This window comes from Genypterus blacodes, unplaced genomic scaffold, assembly GCF_046128005.1.
Source record: "Genypterus blacodes isolate CSIRO-AG114 ecotype Tasmania unplaced genomic scaffold, CSIRO-AGI_Gbla_v1 ptg000111l_1, whole genome shotgun sequence".
NCBI classification, from domain to species: Eukaryota; Metazoa; Chordata; class Actinopteri; order Ophidiiformes; family Ophidiidae; genus Genypterus; species Genypterus blacodes.
The window spans coordinates 3,460,045-3,479,556 of record NW_027466915.1 but is presented as its reverse complement, the minus strand read 5'-3'; the positions used below and the strand labels follow the sequence as shown (position 1 = coordinate 3,479,556).

The 19,512-nt window shown below is 42.8% G+C and overlaps 1 protein-coding gene across 1 annotated transcript in view; it reads left to right on the top strand.

Annotated features, from left to right (window-relative positions):
• The window catches only part of robo3 (roundabout, axon guidance receptor, homolog 3 (Drosophila)), a 137,962-nt gene that overhangs the window by 70,782 nt on the left and 47,668 nt on the right, over nt 1-19,512 (top strand). The window contains exon 2 of the mRNA XM_076161282.1: nt 6,423-6,749. Coding sequence (XP_076017397.1) covers nt 6,423-6,749 — 327 coding nt within the window. The remainder of the gene's footprint in view (nt 1-6,422; nt 6,750-19,512) is intronic.

Below are 19,512 nucleotides of genomic sequence, written 5' to 3'. Positions count from 1 at the left end.
ATTTAAACCTTCAAACGCTCAGTCACTCTAATTTCGTGAGCTAAGAATGTTTTTTACCTGTGATGGTTTGCCTGCCTGTGATTACCATAGCGATGCTGTAATTACAACTTTGAAGTTTTTGGCCTGTAACTTCAACGCTCACTCATATAATCAAAATCTCTTTTTTCCATATTGCATGGGGCGATCCACATGTTTCCACATAGTCAACACTCATTTTTTTTATCTGCCCCTAGATTTTACATGTAGAATGTTTGGACCAATCCATTCAAAAGTTATACCCTTTTTGTTTTTTAATTTTCCTCACCGTTGTGCTATAATCGGCTGCTAAAGCTGAGTGGGCGTGGCTCATTCTTCAAAAGTGCTGTATCTCATGAATTAATCAGTCTCCTGTGACCGAACTTGGTGGACATGTGCAGTCACCATTCATGGAGAAAATGGAACATGAGTGCCACTCTAGTTGATATGTTTTTCTCTAACATCATCTTGCTCTGTCAGGCAAATAAATTGTCATTCTTAAGGCCCCAGTATAAAAAAACAAAATGATCACAAGCAGTTTTCAAGCGGCAAGATGAGACAGCAATATTCATAATTTGTTTAATGATCAAAGATGGAAAATTGTCTTTAATTGTTTGACAAAGGGTGGTTTCTAGAAGCAAAGCTGGCCACTCACTGGGGATTTGACCATGCATGTGATATTTGGACCAATCACAGCCAGGGTGAGCCATCAAGACGTGTAAAAGACAAATGTTCCCCTGAGGGTGCCCTTGCACAAAGACACCTTTTTTTGCTGTAAAAGTTCTACTTTGTGTGTATTACACTGTGGGCTTTTATAGCGTTTCAATGCTGGTCTGGAAAATACCGGAGCAATACGAAGGAGTTACTGGGCCAAGTGCTGATGTTTTCACCTTTTTCAGGGCAAATCAATCTGCCGGGGGAGAACACCCATTTGATGTTTCAGGTGAAATAAAGCAGGGGAGTTGGCAGGGGTGTGAGAAATCCACTGTAGATCATTGGCAGTGCTCCTGGGTTCTTGTTTAATACCAGCTGGAGAGACCGAGCCACTTGTTCTAGTAATAAATGGCAAAAGTTCTGCCTCAGCACTTTGCCATCTTGTATTACAGAAGGGACATTGCAGCAGGAGTTTGTGCTCCCCGTGGCTGTTTTTTTTTTGTTCGCTTCTCCTCATTTGTTCTTGGGCGCTATTTGCCATACACATTATTTTTCTGTCACCCTTCCAGGCTTTATTTTCTTCTTCTCCTTTTACCCCAAGTTAGAATGACTTTGAAGTTGCTTGATAGTGAGTCTCTCTCTGTGGGCATATGTCCTGGTGTTTTAATGTAATCCATATGCACCATGCACATATGGCACAAAATGTTGTCTGTAGGGACTTAGAAGTAAGCTGGAAAAAACTATGGTGTCTAGAATCAATTATAATAAACTACTAAGCTGTGCAAAAAAAATATTATTGAAGATGTAACTTCCATCTGGCACAAATTCCTTTTTTAAATGAATGAGACTCGAACAGAACTTTAGAACCCATGTTGTTGCTTTCAGTTTTCATATTGCAACCAGACACATTTTTGTTGGCAGATATGAGCAAATGAGTCAATACAGACTTTACCCTTAGCATTCTATCTATATATAATACTATAATAGCATTCTTAATTCTAATTTACAATTAATAACATGACGTATTTATTATGAATGACATCATTATCAATACAATTCATGTCATAAAAATCATTATCAGATTTTTTATAATTATCAGTATCAGTATACATTGTAAAAGTCCAATATTTGTCAAGCTGTAGTGAAATCAAACATGTGTCAGGTACACTAAGCTCCTGTCTTGGCGTAGCTGTTTACACAGTAAACTCACCTTCTCTCAACTCACCATTCTTCAGCTCTCAGAGGCTCAACTCCCACAAGATCCCTGCGGTTTCATTAGCTCAACATGTAGCCCTGCGTGTTGCTGCCATCCTGTCATATCACACTATAGGCAAGAGCTAATAGGTCCTTAGAGGGTCCAGACATTCCTATTAGACACACTTCTGAAGACAAGCATTCATACTCTCCAGACTGCAGCTGTCCGTTTAACCCTTTTCTGGCTCATCCTTTTCCTGCCGCATCCACATGTGCAGTATACATTTAGCTTCACTTTGAGCTTACATACCTGTGGGAAATCTACTCGGCTTAGAAATTCAAATGTCTCTGTGGTTTGTTGCTGGCAGTCAGTGTCTTATCAACAGGAGCATCTGTGCCAACATACTGCATGCAGCTGTACAAGAAAGTACAAGTCAAACTCTGTAAACTTTGGCAGTGACTGTGAGTCCAGATGCATGAAGCAGTGTCGCTTGTATACAACATGCTACAATAGTATATGGAATATGTACACGACATACTAATCTTCCAAAGGTGATGTTTCTATTTGCTATTCTTCTATAATGAATGAATATAGTGTACCAGTTCATATCAGAAAATGTTTTCCAGTCATAGAGAACCTATATACAATCTACAATCTAAAGTTGGCCTTGTGGGATATGATTTATCGATTATATATTTATAAGATTCAACAAAAAAAACATTTTATTCCAAAGACTTCATGCTATATGTCTTTCCAAGAAGCTTTCTCAGTACTGATCATTGTAATTTTGCATTGTTATTATTATGATTAGAATTATTATTACTGTTGTTGTTGTTATCTATTCTCATCTGGCATTGCATTGTGAGGGGAAAAAGTGTGTGAGAACAACACATTCAGAAATCCGATTTACTTGAGTGTAATCACTTTTGTCTATTTTCCTTCAAAACTTTCCTTGCTGAGATGTATGGAAGAAAAACTTGAATTGACTTGAATATCTTACGACATCATAGATTGAAGGTGTCATTAAAGAGGGCATCTCTTGTAGAAGAACTTAATTCTACCTCGCCCAAACTCTCCGTGGTCTCCCACTGCTCTTGGAGATATTCAGCTCCGTCTCACATGGTGGTCTCGCTCTGTCTAAAATCCTTTGCTTAACATTTCCACATGGCTTCCTCCAACTAGCCTGGACTGTAAAATTTATGAGTCAGCGCTTAAAAGCTCTGTCCTGCTGAGCTCTCACCACAACACCCCCCACCCCCCGCAACCCCACCATAACCCCCCTCAACCACCTTTCAAATTCACCCCCACCCCCCAAACCTGACGCCCCAGCTCCAGCCATGATATCTTAACGCTATTAGATAAATGGACTCTATTAAGTGCTTGGTGACCTTGGCAGAGGAGAGGTACTCACCGAAATGATGACTGTTTTTGCTTTTTATTCCACAGGACAGCAACCGTGTCATAATATTGTCCTCTATTTTTCAGGACTTTATAACTTCAGTTATTTTGAGTGGTAGCCTTTCTTTGTAGAGTTTCAAGGGAAATCACACATATGTGCTTGCCAGTGTTTGCACAGATTAGATTAAACTACTGTGGACACAAGACAGCACTTTGGAGGAGTTTCAGCTGTGGCCTGACAAACAGTAATTGTACATCCATGACTGCCTCAGCCATGATAAATGGATGCTTTTCTGGTAACCGTAATACCTTTATCCTTATGGAGCAAACAGTAAAGTATATTTACTTAGATTCAGAATTGAAGCCATATCCAACTGAGTGACACTCCAGTGTTTAGGGTTGAATTACTTAGGTTATAAAGAGGACACATATTTCTATCTGCTCTTGCAATGCTTTCGTGTGCACAGATTATATATCATACACCCCAATTCAATCCAATTCTATTCTCCCTTGGTGTCCACACTGAGTGAAACAGGCAGTTTCAGGTACTAACCCTGTAAAGCCACCTCTTCTGAAAAACCTGCTCCGACTGGCCAAACCTGAACGGTACACGAATAGCAAAACACGGGTGATGGCCAATATACTATACCTCAAACCATTCCATTACTATCATGGTGTTATTTGTGTAATACATGCAACCTCTAAATGTAGTAAATTGTTCAGATTAAGGAAATATTGAAATAATGCAAAAAACACAAGATTGTTGCCCCCCCAAAAAGAGAGAAATATAATCAGATAATGTATATGTGATCACATTTTTATGCTTTCAGTGCTTGAAACATAGTCCAATTTTAAATGGCTTGCAGTGATACACCTATTAGATTTCTCAATTAGATGCTACTTCAAACCTTCAGTACTATCCCCCCCTATTCATAGCTTCTTATTGCTCCATCTTTGTTAGTGTCATTTCACTGAATGCAGGGCTGTCAGATGGTGCTACACCCCCCGACCCTTCCCCCAAACAAAATCACCTGAGTTCGTAATTGCCCAAACCAGAGGCCTATTTGTTACTTTAAGGGGGAGGAATTTTAACAATTGTCCTTGTCAGGAAAGCGTGAACCTTTGAACTCTTAGGTACACCTGTGGAAAGAAACCTGTGGTTCAGGTCCTTGCCACAGGTGTGATAGCCCATTATTCTGACCCCAGCAATAGTCATAAAAACATCCCATTGGACTGAAAGCCTATTGCACCGAAAATACAAAGAGTTTGAGTTGTTGGAGTTCATATGATTGTTTATATTTTGTGGTCTGTTTACATGAACCATAAGCACATAAACTATTTACAATTGAAATATTATCTGATCCAAAACCACCAATACAGCCCACTGATTGAAAGTTTGATGGAGATCTAGCCTGATGGAGAATGAGATCATGTCAGAAACTCCAAAGAAACTTTTAATACTTCTCAAAGCTGCTTTCTTGTGGCTCCTTTTTTCTCCTTTTTTCCTCCTGTGCTTACAAACCAAAGCTTTGCTACCAAACCACTTAGTTCTGCTGTTGAGTAAGAGCTGCTGTTGACTCCAGTTAGGGTTTATTCATATTTTATTGGTGTTGTTGTAGATAAAAGGTAGAAGCCTTAGGTGCTTTTCAGTCCGAATCTGTAAATGAGTTGTTACATTTCTTGTTATTTTACTGCCGAAGGTTAGCATACCAGGGACTAATTAATTTCTGAATCATTTTTTTGAAAACAAGAAAACACTCAACATACTGTAGTGCCTCAAGTCATTTTTGATTGGCACCTTGTCTCTTCCTTGTTGCCTACATGGCTACACGTGTTTCTCCAGTCATCTGAAAGGATACATCACGCTGTTCTGTCATAGAGAAAACATAGAAAATACAGATAAAACGACTCTGGCAACATCCTGCATGGTTAATGCTGCGAAGCTCTGTTGCTTTGACAAACGGTAGCAATGATCACCTCTTTGTGTTGTTCAAATTCTCTCCAGGGGGAAATTTCAGTCGTCGCTCACGGTGCTCCAGTTTGTGTTCTTCTCATTCATACATAATTGTCACACCAACACACTGTCATTCAAATAGAAGGAGGAAAGAAGGAAAACGATAATGCAAGGGGGGAAAAAAGCAATTCCGATGCCAGGCACCAACCTGTGGGAATTACCTTTACCTCCGCCTCTGTCTGTTTTCGTCTCCGTCTTCATTTATTTCTGTCTTTCTCTCTGCCTCTCAAAATAAAAAAAGCGATAAAGATCCATATGCTCTTCCTGGCGATACTGATAAACACAGAGGAAGCATATGGCAACATGAATAAGTAAATGTATACTGTAGCTGAACTTTACACTAACAGATGTATGCAAATGATTACGTTAAATATAGAGCTGGAAGTTTCGTCTTAATCTGAAGCGTTTGCAGTGCCAGACTCTATGGGTAACACACATTTCATACTTAATTTATACCTTTCATACTTAGATCATTTTCACATTTAAATATTTCAGTTGTGCCGAAGAACCTACTTTCTTTTACATTCCCTGCTTCGTCTCCATTTCTCCGGAATGTGGTTCTGTTTTGACACAGGCAGAATCCACAGCATTGTAACTTTACGTCCGCCTTATTTATCCCTTGAATATCACTGGTGAGCACTCACATTACATGCTCATTTCATACAACGATGATGTCGGTGATAAAATTGTAGCGGGTCGCACACACACACAACTCGATAACCATTCCTTGTGTTTTATTCGATGTGCCACCCACTCGCCTTTTCTATGCAAGGTCAGACTATTAAAAGTGGAATTTGTCTGCGTCCTAAGTCATCCTACACCGGCACAACAACAGTATGTTTACTTTATAGCTTTAGTGCACTCTTATTTTTGTAATCTTGCTTTTTTAGATGTGCACACACTTTGAAATGTCAAATTATTGTGGTCTATGCATCATTTGGCTTTATTTATCCTTTCTTGATGCAACTAAGTGACATTTCAAATTTCACCCCTTTTGCTGGCATTTAAGACTCATATTCTATAAGTATGACAGCAGCATAGCAAATGCACTATACAGTATTAGACATGGTTGCCCTTTGTTGACAGCTGGTTAGTGGAGCGATGTCTTATTAACCCTTTCTCTTCCCTGTGTTGTCCTTTCACCAGGATCCCGACCAAGGTTAGAGGATGCTCCTCCACGGGTTGTGGAACATCCATCCGATCTAATTGTGTCCAAGGGTGAACCGGCAACCCTCAACTGCAAGGCTGAGGGGCGGCCGACTCCCATGGTCGAATGGTACAAAGACGGCGAGCGCGTAGAGACGGATCGGGAGGACCCTCGCTCCCACCGCATGCTTTTGCCTAGTGGCTCCCTCTTCTTCCTACGAATCGTACATGGGAGGCGGAGCAAACCCGATGAAGGCGTCTATGTATGTGTTGCACGCAACTACCTAGGCGAGGCTGTCAGCCGCAATGCATCGCTGGAGGTGGCAAGTAAGTGTCTGAGATTTTGTACCATTTAGGCTTGAGTGCTCAAGTGTGGGTGTGTGGGTTTGTGTGTGTGTTCGATTGAGGAGGAGGAAGGAACAAAAGGCAGAAATGGAATGGTGTTTGGTTATATCACAGAGCAATTTTGCAGGGGAAATGAAAATGTGCGAGAGATAAATTAGATATGACACTACCTCCAGAAGCCCTGTTTTCATGATGATCGGCCAGATTACATCTATGATGATGACCATGAAGAGTTCCATGCAAGCAGATTGATTGCATTTCACACGGAAGAGGCTTCACAGAAAAGACGATTTGCTGTGCACTTCAACAAACTGTGCTCGGGGCAGACAGGCAAGCAGAAAGACAGACAGGCAGATAAAACAGTAGTGATCATAAGTATATGCAACCTGTAATTATGTTAGATACACAGTATAAGTTGAGAGTCTTAGATACAAACACAGCTCCCAAAAACTCTGCTCTGTTACCACTGGCATCACACGGCTGACTTAACTCGAGACACCACCCCTGACCTTGGTGACAGATCTCCTGGCAGCTTTGCCCCCTGAGGCCCCACCCCCTCCCACTCCCACTCCCCTCTCCAGGCTCCCAACATCACACCCTATCATTCCCTCACTGCAGAGATCCTGGCCTCTGTCGTCTCCTATCCAGGCTTCCGCGGACAGTCCTGTTAATGCAGAGGGATGACAGCTCGCTTCAGCAACAAAGATAACAGCTGTCGCCATTGGACAGGAAAGCTAAAAAACGTTCATGCGGGGCAGAGTAAAGGCCACTGTTAGTTGGCAGCTACTGGCCAGCAGATGTTTGCCCCCTAAAATACACCAAAATCCTGTCAGACTCTTTTCCAACAGACAGTTTTTTTCCCTCAGTTGAACTCTTAATGAAATGCGGATGAGGCTAATTAAATTTTTACCATTAGATTAGCTCATTACCTATTGTGTGAAAGTTTGTTATGAGAGATAACTTTGCTTTGACAGCAGCAGCAGCAGCAGCAGGTAACTTAATGAATTCTGCTTTGACAATATGAGCATTAATGAAAGGCGGTGATTTAGATTGTCACATTTTGAGGAAATAATATGACTTGTATTTTCAGTTAAGACTAAAAAGGATGTGCTGTTGCATTATTTAGTTATTTAAGCAGCAGAATGCCAGGAAGTGTGCTGTAAAGGCTGATCATTGTATACAGCAATATTGAATGTAAAATGACCCATTGCTTCAATTGTCCTAATTTAGACCAATTTACACCTTTATAACAAACCACCAGGGGCCTTTGCAGAAACACAAGTGAGGATTTAAATATTGCCTCACCTAATATCCTCCAATCTTTAAAACCGAAACCATCTCTGGAATTTGTCATTGCGTTAACACAAACCAGCTGAAAGCAAGGAAACGAGCCCATAAAAACCCCTGAAACTGGAGATTCCTGTCAAACACCTTGGGGTCGGGCATCAGACTTCCCCGAGAGGCTCCAGTTTTCTAACTCAATAATCAAGCTGAATATCCCCCCCGACTGCACACTGCCTCCACAGAAAAACAGAGCATGAATCATGCAGGAGCCTCCGACTGGGATGTGTGCAGCGTGTTTGTCACTTTAAGTAAAAGTGTTTCTCAAGCTGCATGAAGAATGACTTTCACCTTGCTCCGGCTCTGTTAGGTACCTTTAACAGAAGCTGCAGGGTGTTTGTGATGTATGTAGGCAGTACGGAAACTAAGCAGGTAGAATAGGTGAAGGTGTTATAAATCATTTTTCAGAGATTTTTTTTGCAGCAGAGGTATAGAGGAAGGTGATAAATGCTTGAAATATGTTACCCATGAGGAATCTCTTGTAATAGCACTTTTTAGCTTTTTTATTCAAAATTTTCTCCTGCAAAATACCTGCAATAGCAATTTTGTGGAAAGGTGGGACAGGAACTGTGATTCACGTTTGAGGAAGGTCCAGATCCTGATCCTTTAAACTTGCACAGTCAGGCATTAGGACATAACTCAGGCAAGCATGAATCTATGATGTCACATGGGTCACATGGTAAGAATAAGACAATAAATAGCTTTTTTTCAACCATCATGTATGCACCAGAATGAGATTGAAATCCACATTAATCAAGTTATGCTCTCTCTGAGTAGCAGTGTTTAGATTATGCCTATATTAATTGATCTACACAGGCATGTAAATGTTACAATCAAGTAAGTTTCCGTAAGTTCAGGAACAAACCAGGCTAGGATTGTTACGCAGTGATAGTAAATGTCTGCTGCTGCCCTGTACTTTCACAATGTTTGGATTATTTCTTTTTGCCCAAGCCAAAGACACATTGTTATTATTACTGCCAGCAGCCTTGGGACATTGCTGCCAGCCTCTGAAGATAAGAAGAGAGTCTGAGCTGCCTTGTAGGTCAACACTGACAGGATCCCGTACACAATCTGTGAGGTTGTGCAGGGTCGTGTTTACAATCCGAAAGGTTCCCTGTGTTTACCAAGGCTCTTGTCTTTGAATGCTGCATATTATGCCCCAATAGGTCATGCAGCTAATCAATCCATCTATTTTCCTGCCTGTCTGGCCCCCTGCTCCCTGCAGCCGATGCTGCGCTCCTCAGGGAGCTGACATTCTCTGCAGCTGTTTGCTAACACATGCACGGCCACATGCATACACACGCATACGTGAACTGGTGCACAGCAGTTGGTCTCACAGATGAGAATCCCGAATCTATGGTCAGACGTAGTTTAATTCAAGTGCGGTATTTGAATAGACGTTTATCATACTCTAATTTGGCCTATTTAGCTAAGCCTTTCTTGCTTTGGGTGGCTACCAAATGTTCACAGGGATATATTGTATTGTTTTAAATGCTCATATTTTAAAGTCAACACTAAAACATACATATATATACTTTCTGTCCTTATTTATTTTTTATCTGTCTTGCATCTTACAGTGTGCTGATAATACTGTTTGTTTTGACTAAAGTACATTTGCATACAAATGCAAGAGTTATGTAATGTAAATGTAATGTAAATGTAAACGTAATGAGGAACAAGAAAATCCTTAAATCCTTTTCTCAAATGAGGGGACCAAGAACTTCTAGCACCCCTGTCCATGGTTCTACTGGAAAAAGTGTGTGGTTTTACTTCTGTGTATCCATCTGCCTAAATACTCTCCAACAGACACTCAAAACACACATTTTCGGCCGGCTTTTGGAGTGTTGCCCCAGAGAGAGAGGTTATATAGAACAAACAGTGCCGCACGCCAAACCCGAGCCAGTGCCAGCTCCTGCCAACCCCCTCCACATGGCGCCAACGGGGCCGGAGATAAGACCGCGGGCACATAAGTCTGCTTAGAGCTGCCAGGGGGCTCAGCGTGGCACCAGAGGAGGCACAAGATGGCATTTTGTGGCACCGTGTCACTTTGCATCCCAGCTTGTGACTTGGAAGCACTTGGGGGGGAACCAAGAGGGAGCCGCGTTGTGTATATTTGGTATTGTGGGTGGGAGCCAAGTCAGTGGGATGGGTGGTAGGTTCAGGAGGTTTAACCCTTCGCAGCCCCATCTGCTGCCGGCTGAGAGGCAGGCAGGGTGATGAAGGGCCACTGAGTTGCAGTATGGATGAGATGGCAGAATCGTCCTCATCAGCATTCTACCACTGCTACCTGATGTAAGAGCTTCACTGGATGCAGTTTGCTCTTTTGTAGTGTTTCATGTCACTCAGCTGTGTGTAAGTGTGTGTATCAGAAGATGAAAGGACATGTAGAAAGATAAATGAAGAGCTCTTACTCCCCATGAACCACAGTAATGCTCCTCTGCCTCTTTGTTAGTAATGCAGTGGAAAAGAACATTTAAGGCAGCATTTGATAAACAAGTTTAATATGAGGAATCAAAGGGAAGATATCAGAGATTTCAGGTTTGATGCTCCTTTTTTAAAAAGCATTTATCATGTCTGCTCGTTCCATTTGAAGTTATACTGAATAGTGAGATTAATGTGTAGCTCACTTCTTGGATGTCTTCAGGACCAATAAGCAGTACTGCTTTAACATAAAGGAAATGCTGTGGTTTTAATAATTCAGACTAACTAGTACATATTTCTGCATAAACATCTTCACAAATGCACCCTATATTGCATTATTGATTTTAAGGACTTGCTGCTCAGAAATGCTCATATATGGATTATCTGCAATAACAACCTGAGAAGAATTAGGAAAAATGACTGCATGACTTCATTTGTGAAGGTTTCAGCTTTCTACTTTTGAGATGGGCTGATATTTTATTCTGTAACTTCTGTAACTGTAAATTCAGACCTAAATTAAGGTCAGAGCTGGAAGTTCACAGACTTCTTTGCTCAAATTCCCAATGTGTGTCCTGAATGACCGGAATATTGCACAAATGTCTTCAACAATGATGTCACTAAGTCTCTCATACTGACTGACAGCTACTAAGGAATAGAATCCATTGTATCATGCAAAGCACTGCTACCTCTTTTGGAGCCACTTGAATCATTGTCTGAGCTTTTGCTGGCTCGGCCCTGATTCATATTATGCATATTTCCAGCTTCCGAGAAACCATAGAAACATCTATTTTTTTATTAACTGCGGCAGTTTTCTGCCTGGGGAAGCTATTATTGCACCAAATAACGACGTGTATTCTTGAAAGCTCCAAACCAGCAGTAAGTAAACCTGGAAAAGACCGAGTTAACGCATGAAAAATGTTCATGAACTGTAGTTTCAGGACCAAAACGTACCATGGTTAGGTGCTGCAAAATGAAGGAAAGTTTCTGAAAAAGTCCTGTGGCGTAAAAGGCACCAAGGCTGCTGATGTTCCATTTGAAATGCACAGCAACAAAGGGAATTCACGAGTAAATCCAGTCGAATTGCCCCTCGGAGATTGGACCAGGCTTTAACTGACTTTTCTTTATTTGTTTGTTCCTTGCTTTAAAGGGTCAGTATCTTTCAGAGGTGTTACGCATAAAAAAACCTCTCAACAAAACAACTTCAGTAAGTTACAATCTCTATCTTAAAAGCAGATAATAAGTAAAAAATGCTCCTAAAAGTTATTTCAAGTTTAAAAAGATCTATTGTGTTCTAGTCATTGGAGTAGTGTTAATGTGTTGGTTGAGTGTGCATTCATACGAACAGATAATTGCGACTCATTATTCCTCAAGTGTGCGTGCCGCTGTATTCATGCACCGATAATTAGGTACTCAATAACTCATTACGAAGGGTTACGCTTAGTTTCCTCAGTAACATTTTCTACTTAATATTAACGACACGTTTGATGGATGGATGTTTGATGGGTGAGCTGGGAGGTTTTCTTCAAGCTTCAGCAGCGGTTGTAAATTTGATTGACATAGCTGAGGGACAGGTTGCAGCGTATCTGCCAGCAAATAATGACGACTTTGCTAAATATTAAAGAAAAACTGATGATGCTGTCACTACCTTCAGGACCAAAAAACTTATTGGATCAAAAGCAAATATTCTTGCCAAGAGAAAAGAACCAATTGTGCCGTATGTTCATAAATGGAACTGTGCAGCTGTCAACCAACAATAGGCTTTCAAAATCCTTTCTTACATTCCATTACGAAGACATCACACCAGTTTATTCTCGATATTTCCTTTTAAATTTGTGCTCTGCAAACGCATCCAATACGATTTCACGGATTAAAAGAGATCCTTTGATCCTGAAAATGTTCTCTACAAAGTTGCACGCCATGGGAAGAGGCCGATTCTTGTCAGATGCATAAAAGTCAGTCAAGCACAATAGACCTAACGGGCCAGGCACCCCTGGGTGGGGATTTGACTTTCAGAGTGACTTGCCCAAGCTCCTGGCTGCCGATTCTTCAAGTGTTTTATACCTCTGACGGTTTTATTATGCCTCCTACGTCTCCACCGCCAGGCTTTATGGCTCATGAATATTCACTGCACGCCAACAGGGGAGGGGGCGAGGTGGTGCTTTTGAAGATGGTGAGGGCGGAGTCAGAGGCTTTTCAAATAAAGCTGAGCGGGGTTTACCTCTGAGGGGTTTCTCTGCCCCTCCACCCCCTGATTCTAAGGTTGTTTAGAGGTCAGGCCTCGAAGGTTCAAGATGGCAGCTGCCCCTGTGGAATGCTGAGAATGAACAGGTGAAGATCTGATGAAACGTCTGCCTTTGTGTGTGTGCGTGTGTGTGTGTGTGTGTGTGTGTGTGTGCCCTCGCGTGTGTGTTTACACTTGTAAGTCTGTGTAGCAGCAGTCCGTGCCAACTTTCTCACCCACAGTAATCCTCGGCACCATGGTGAGCGAAACAGCTGAACAACGTCATCAGTTGTATCCACCCTACTCTCTCTCCTTCTGACTCTCGCACACACACACACACACACACACACACACACACCTGTCACCGTTATCACTGAGACCCAATTCCAAAATTGGATCTCTGGGTTTATCGTTTAGGAAATGCACAAAGGCTTTTGAGTCTGGTGTTATGGGATGGTTAAGGCCCCAGCACACCTTAAAAGATTTAAGATGAAATGATAAAAGATGAAGTCATTGGGCGTGTCTAAGAATTCCGCCTTTAAGAACTGGAGCTCTTTTTATGCTACTGCGTGCCAGTTGGAGATGCAGGATTACAATCGAAGGAAAGACAAGTTTGCGGCATCTATAGTTAAACAATAAACATTAAACATCAAGGCGACGAAGACGGAGAGGGAGATGGTGTTTTCGTAATCTCATCGGCATAAGAAGGAAGAAGGAGAATATTCTTTGTTTCTTCGACAAATACAAAGTTAAGACATGCTGCTCCAATAGCAGAGGAAGTAGTGAAGGAACCAAAATAAGAAGTTGAGCTCTGTCCCTATAACTAGCCGAAATCAAGGCCGGCCTAAAGCAAAAGTTTTACCATGTAGGCGTCATACTGGGGCTTTTTTTTATGGGGTAGTGAAGTGGGGGTTGGGTAGCTCTGATGATGCAGATACCCCCCCCCCCCCCACACACACACACACACACACACACACACCTACTCACCACTCTATCACCCTATCCTCTGTCCACACTCTGCTCCGATTGCCCTCTGTCCCTGTTATTAACCTCAGTGGTCTGAGGCCATATGGGTGTGATTGGAGCTTTGAGTCGCATGCTGTAGTGCAGAACAGACACACTGACCTCTACAGCACTGAGATGAACACAACTGATCCAAGTACCTGCAGGGTCCAGCCAACCTGCTCCAGCTTCCAACTTGGCAAATAAAACAGTCCTGAAGATGCTTTGATCCAAACACAGACACAGTGGTCTTAGTGAAAGCATAGCAGCGGTTATCTCCAGTTGGTCTCAAGGCTAAATGAGATTCTGTGTTCTGGTTGTGCTCTTCCTCTTTTAATGTTTAACCTATTCTGAATGAGCCGTTTTTATCTCTTCACCTAATTCTGCGCGAGGTGTTTTTATCTGTTAACCTAATCTAATTAAGCCGTTTCTGTCTGTTAACCTGCCTTGAATAAACAGACTTTATCTGTAAGGCTTTTGTGAATCATCAGGTTTTATCTCTTTCTGTTCGTTGACCTTTTGCAGATAAGCTGATTTTCAGTCTGTCAGTCAACTGTTGGAGAAGAGAGAAGCTCTCTGTCTCTGTAACGTTTAGCATTATGTATATCTGTTTTATATATATATGGCCACAGTAGGTTACATACAGTATCATTACAAAAGCACAAATGGTAACCTTGTAAAAACCCATTAAAGTTCTTGGTTATAGATGATGTCAATGACTGATGAATAACTTGTACTAATCATTTAACTGTTTTCTTGTATAATCCGTCATAAGCCAAATCAATGGAAGCATAAACATGTATCCCAGTAGTACAATTTTCACAATCAGTCCTTCATGACCTTGTGCATTACAAGAGGATGATGATGTTTACCGCCTGATGAATGAAATGCTAAGTCTATTGAAATCCATATGTAAAGAAAGTTACGGTCAAGGTGTCTTATTTTCCTTCTTAACCTTTTACAAATACATTTTTTTTCCTTCTGAGATCATGCAGCTATATAGAAATAGTGCAGTTTGCATGTTTCATGCTACATAGTGAGCAAAGAGTCACATATTTCTCTGCAGTGACGCTCTCAGCTGCATAATGATATAATAATAACAAGCTCTGTTTGCTCAGTATTTCTGTGTATCTGCGTAAGCCGTAACGTGTGTTCACGCTTCACTAATGGGATTGTGAGTCCCAGCTTCAGGGAGGATTGAGCTAGTGACCATTCTGGTCTTAAAAAGGGGGGATCAGATGGCCGTAGTGAGGCCACAGTCCTCTGGCTAACCCCCCTGTGTATGATCTGGCCGTCTGCTGGTCATTGAGCCAGACCCACCAGCCAAACCCTCCTCTAGAGGATAACCATGAATTAATTAGTTCAGACTAGAGGCAAGTGAGACCAGTGAGTAGTGTGTGTGTGTGTGTGTGTGTGTGCGTGCGTGTGTGTGTGTGTGTGCGTGTGTGTGTGTGTGTGTGTGTGTGTGTGTGTTTGTCTTCCCTGTGTGTCATAAAGGGTAAGTGGGACAATAGCAGAAGGATGAGGGGTTGGGGGGGGAGGGAGGTGATGACAACAGGTGGTGCGAGGAAGAGATTTAACCTCCCTCCCCCCTTAATGACAGTGTAGCACAGGGGCCACAGAGGCTGCAGAGAACAATAAAGGCCTCTTGCACTGACCGTTGTGTCCAATCACACCCCATTATCTCTCTGAACTGCTGATCACTGGCGGCGCACTGCTGGACACACCAGGCCTGCCACAGCAAATGCCCTGGTTATTGTTCCCGCAGTTTGTTCCCACATGTTGTACAAATGAAGGTGTGTTTTCCTGTACATGTGTACAGCACAAACAGCTGACATGATGGAAGAAACACGCGTTACAATCGAACAACAATGTGTCAGAGAGGCATCGATGCAGCCCTTTGGTCATTAGTGAAGCTGTTGGATTTCATGTTACTTCGGATTCTACAACTTCCCAGGTGTTGTGACATTAGTTAGTTGATTTTATTTTGAAGGACTGACTCTACTACAGTATACTGCAGTATAGAGTGAAACCCCTGATAAAACCCGGTCAGCTCAGCAGGGAAGGTTTCCGCATCTAAGCCAAAGAATTTCCAAATCTAAACGGGAAGGAAGCCTTACATTACGACAAATAACTAATGGAAGAGTGACACAGGCAAATAGTGATGCAATGGCAGCATTAAATATTAAATGCAGAGTAGACGCACGCAAAACAAATCCTACAATTTATCACGGATAATATTGGATACAGGATACATCTGGGGAATCTCAGGCATCATTCATGACAGACAGCAAGCATGGGAGGGCAACGCGATCAATAGGCAGTTCAAGCACATCAATCAACCTCAATCAGAGCATCAATACGGAGCAGATAGAACAGAAGGGGGGAGATGCGGCATCTGGTGTCTGAGGAGGAAAAGAACTGAATGTCAACAGGTGAATATTCAACTTCCACCTATCGTCATTCTGCTCAGGTTGTTGTTGTTGCTTTACTCAACACTTTCTAGTTATTGAATGCCACCATCGAGCGACTCATTCTGTTTATTGAGCAATGCATTGTGGCCATTTGCTGCAGTTGTCAGGCAATTTGTCGTCAGTGCTTGACATCTCATTTTAGCTGCTTAGCAATGGATTGTGGTCCAGGTGTTGTTGTCGTTATTTTGTTACTCATCGTGGTCATTGGATCGCTGATTGCAATCAGTTTGCTGTTAGCCATTTTACTCCTATCACTCAGACCTGCTCAGGTTATCTGGTAGAAAAGTCATCAGACGACCAATTTACACTTTTCAGTCATTGAACCACATTCAGGTTACTCGGCAACTCTTGCTCATCATTGGACAATCCATTGTATGAGCGTGTTTGATGTCTTTGTCTAATGTAACCGGACGTCTCCTTGTCTTTAACGACACAACTCTGTACATGACTGGCCTCCAGATTAAGTCCAATTCAAGCAATAGAGCAGATAATTTTATGCACGGAAGAAAGTATCAGCCCCTTCCAGAACGTTCCTTAAATTAGCATTCTGATAAGTGATGCGGTTCCTCCTTCTGCATGTAAACGAGGGGCTTACGACCTTTTCGTGTATCCCGATGTCGGATTGTTATTGTCATCTCGAGCGCATCATCTCGAGTAATTAAAATTAACTGGAGGGATTACTCGCTCTTTTGATGTCAGCTTTGGCGCTTGCAGTTTGTATCTATGTTGAATCTGCTTTTATCAGAGTTTTCTTATGATTCCCGCTTCCCGTGTTAACCTTCAGACCATTTTAGCGAGCGTTTGGTATCACCGAGCTCTTCGGGTGAAACAGTTTCAGGGGGGATTTATGTATATTTGACCTGTCTGCAAATGGTAAACACGAGGGCGAACAGCTGAGGAAAATGTTTATTGATTTCCACCCATGTGTATTTGTCTAAGATTCATTTCGCTTTAAGACGAGCTACAACCTCGTAGTTAGAAAAGGTCAGCGAGCCAGGGCTTAAGTCATTCAAGTGGAGCTAAATGGATTTCTGGTGCAGGATCCATCTGTTTTTGGAGTTTGTTGACAGGGTGGAAAATTGGAACTGTTGCTATACCCTTCCCAGTCCCCGACCCCCCTCTTCCCCCCCCCCCTCACACACACGCGTCAGTACAGAAGCGATTAACGGGAATGGCACACTAATAAGCGTTGGGGTAAAAGGTGCGCTGGGCACGAGGCAGGATACAAGGCCTGACCATCTGCTCGCAGTGTGTGGACACATTTGTGAGTGTTTGGCAGGGCGAGCTGCACTATTGGGTGGGCATTGGCCGTGCGTTCAGTTACTGGATGAAGACAGCTGACTGAGGGGGAGGTGGGTGGGTGACAACTGACGTGTGCAGACCGGCTCGTGTCCCGGGGAGGAAGACACTGATGAAATAGAGACGATTCACCTTCGTCACCTGTCAGGGGTCACAGCGATGGAACGCAGCAAGAGGGAAAGTGTCGAGTCAGAGTCACTGACCTCGCAGTGAAAACACACACGCAGAAAATGACAGGTTGTGTGTTTGTGTGGGCTTGCAAAAAAGCAAAGATGCCTGTTCCTGTGTTTTTCTTGAATGGTAGAACAGACACCCACACCAGATCCACCAGTGGTTTGGATTACATAGCATTTATGATTCAGCAACTCAAAACTAAATCTGTCTTGTCAACCAAATGATCCTACAAAGTTTAAGCCATCTGGTGATCAGGGAAATGAGACTGAAAATGTAGCTCATTTGCACAAGAATAGACACAAACACAAATTCTTCATCTTTGTCATTGTTCTAAAGGAGAGCTGATGATGTGGATGGGGGGATTGAAACAGCAATGTGAGAGAGAGCGAGAGAGAGAGAGAGAGAGAGAGAGAGAGAGAGAGAGAGAGAGAGAGAGAGAGAGAGAGAGAGAGAGAGAGAGAGAGAGAGAGAGAGAGAGAGAGAGAGAGAGAGAGAGAGAGAGAGAGAGAGAGAGAGAGAGACGTGTTATGTCACTACAAATTCCAGACAATTAAAGTGTCTTATTGTTGGAGCAGAATACTTGGAAGGCGTTCAGTGCCACTGTCCTTGTATGGCCGATCAATAATTAATGGGGTGTGTGTGTGTGTGTGTGTGTATGTGTGAGTGTCGAGCAGGGGGCAACTATAGTCCGTCCACCGCACACACACACACACACACACACACACACACACACACCCACCACGTCCCCTTTTTTATCCTTAAGGTCGAGTTAAAGAGTATTTCAGGTTTTCCAGATGGTTGAACTACAGTAGCCTGATTGGAGCGCAGGGTCAGCTGAGGGCAGGCGGCTTGGGGGGGACAGTGGGTGGGGGGGGCAACGGGGTGACAGGGGTGGGCGGGTGGGTGTGGTGGCTCCCCTCACAATGGATTTCTCAACAATTCTCTGTGACCCTCTTACCCCGCTGCTATAGGCTGCACGACAGCGGCCATTACTAGATTAAAGTAATCCTCTTTCCAGGGCCAGACAATTGCTTTATTAGCTGACCACACACACAGAAGCCTCGACCACCTCTGTAATGGTATTGTTGCGCCGGGGGCCTCAGGGTCCCAGGGTCCCAGGGTGGGTGTTATAGGTGGATGGAGGGCGGGTGGGCCAGGGGGTCGTTGGAGGCTTACTGTTGTTCTACGCCTCTCCTTAGCAATGCCATGCATATATTACTCCTTTTACATTACTGCTCTTTGTTTAACCCTTCCCACCCGCCTTATTCCTATGCGCTCTATGTGTAATAAGTGCGTGGGGGGAGGGGAAGGAGGAGAGGGGGTTTGCAACTCACAGCACAGTCCACAGCTCATATTCCATATCCCATATTGGTGGACATATTGAGTGAATCACAATTAGATTAAGGATGCGTATGGGTGTGCATGTTGGCAAATACTCCTCCTCCTCACTCACATGTGCTTCATTTTTTTTCTCTCCAATTCTCCCCCTCAGCTTGTTTTTTTGCCAAAGATCTCCCATCAAAATGCTTTTTCATCTCTTCTCTACCTCAGGCCCTGTGCTAAAGCAAAAATGGCCTTTCAACCCCCCTCCGAAAAAACATCTACGCTTTCGCTGACAGGTTCGTCGGTCTCTTTGTGTGAGCGGCATCACCTGATAATTTATTCAGCTTTAAGTGGAGCAGGGAGCCACTCAGGCTGAATTAGGCATTGTCAAACAGTTTGAATATTTCATGACTAACCAGGCTAATTTGAAGAGACGTGGCATGTCTCTATTGCTGTCACTTACACTGCGGCGTCCACCAGCGAGGCTTAT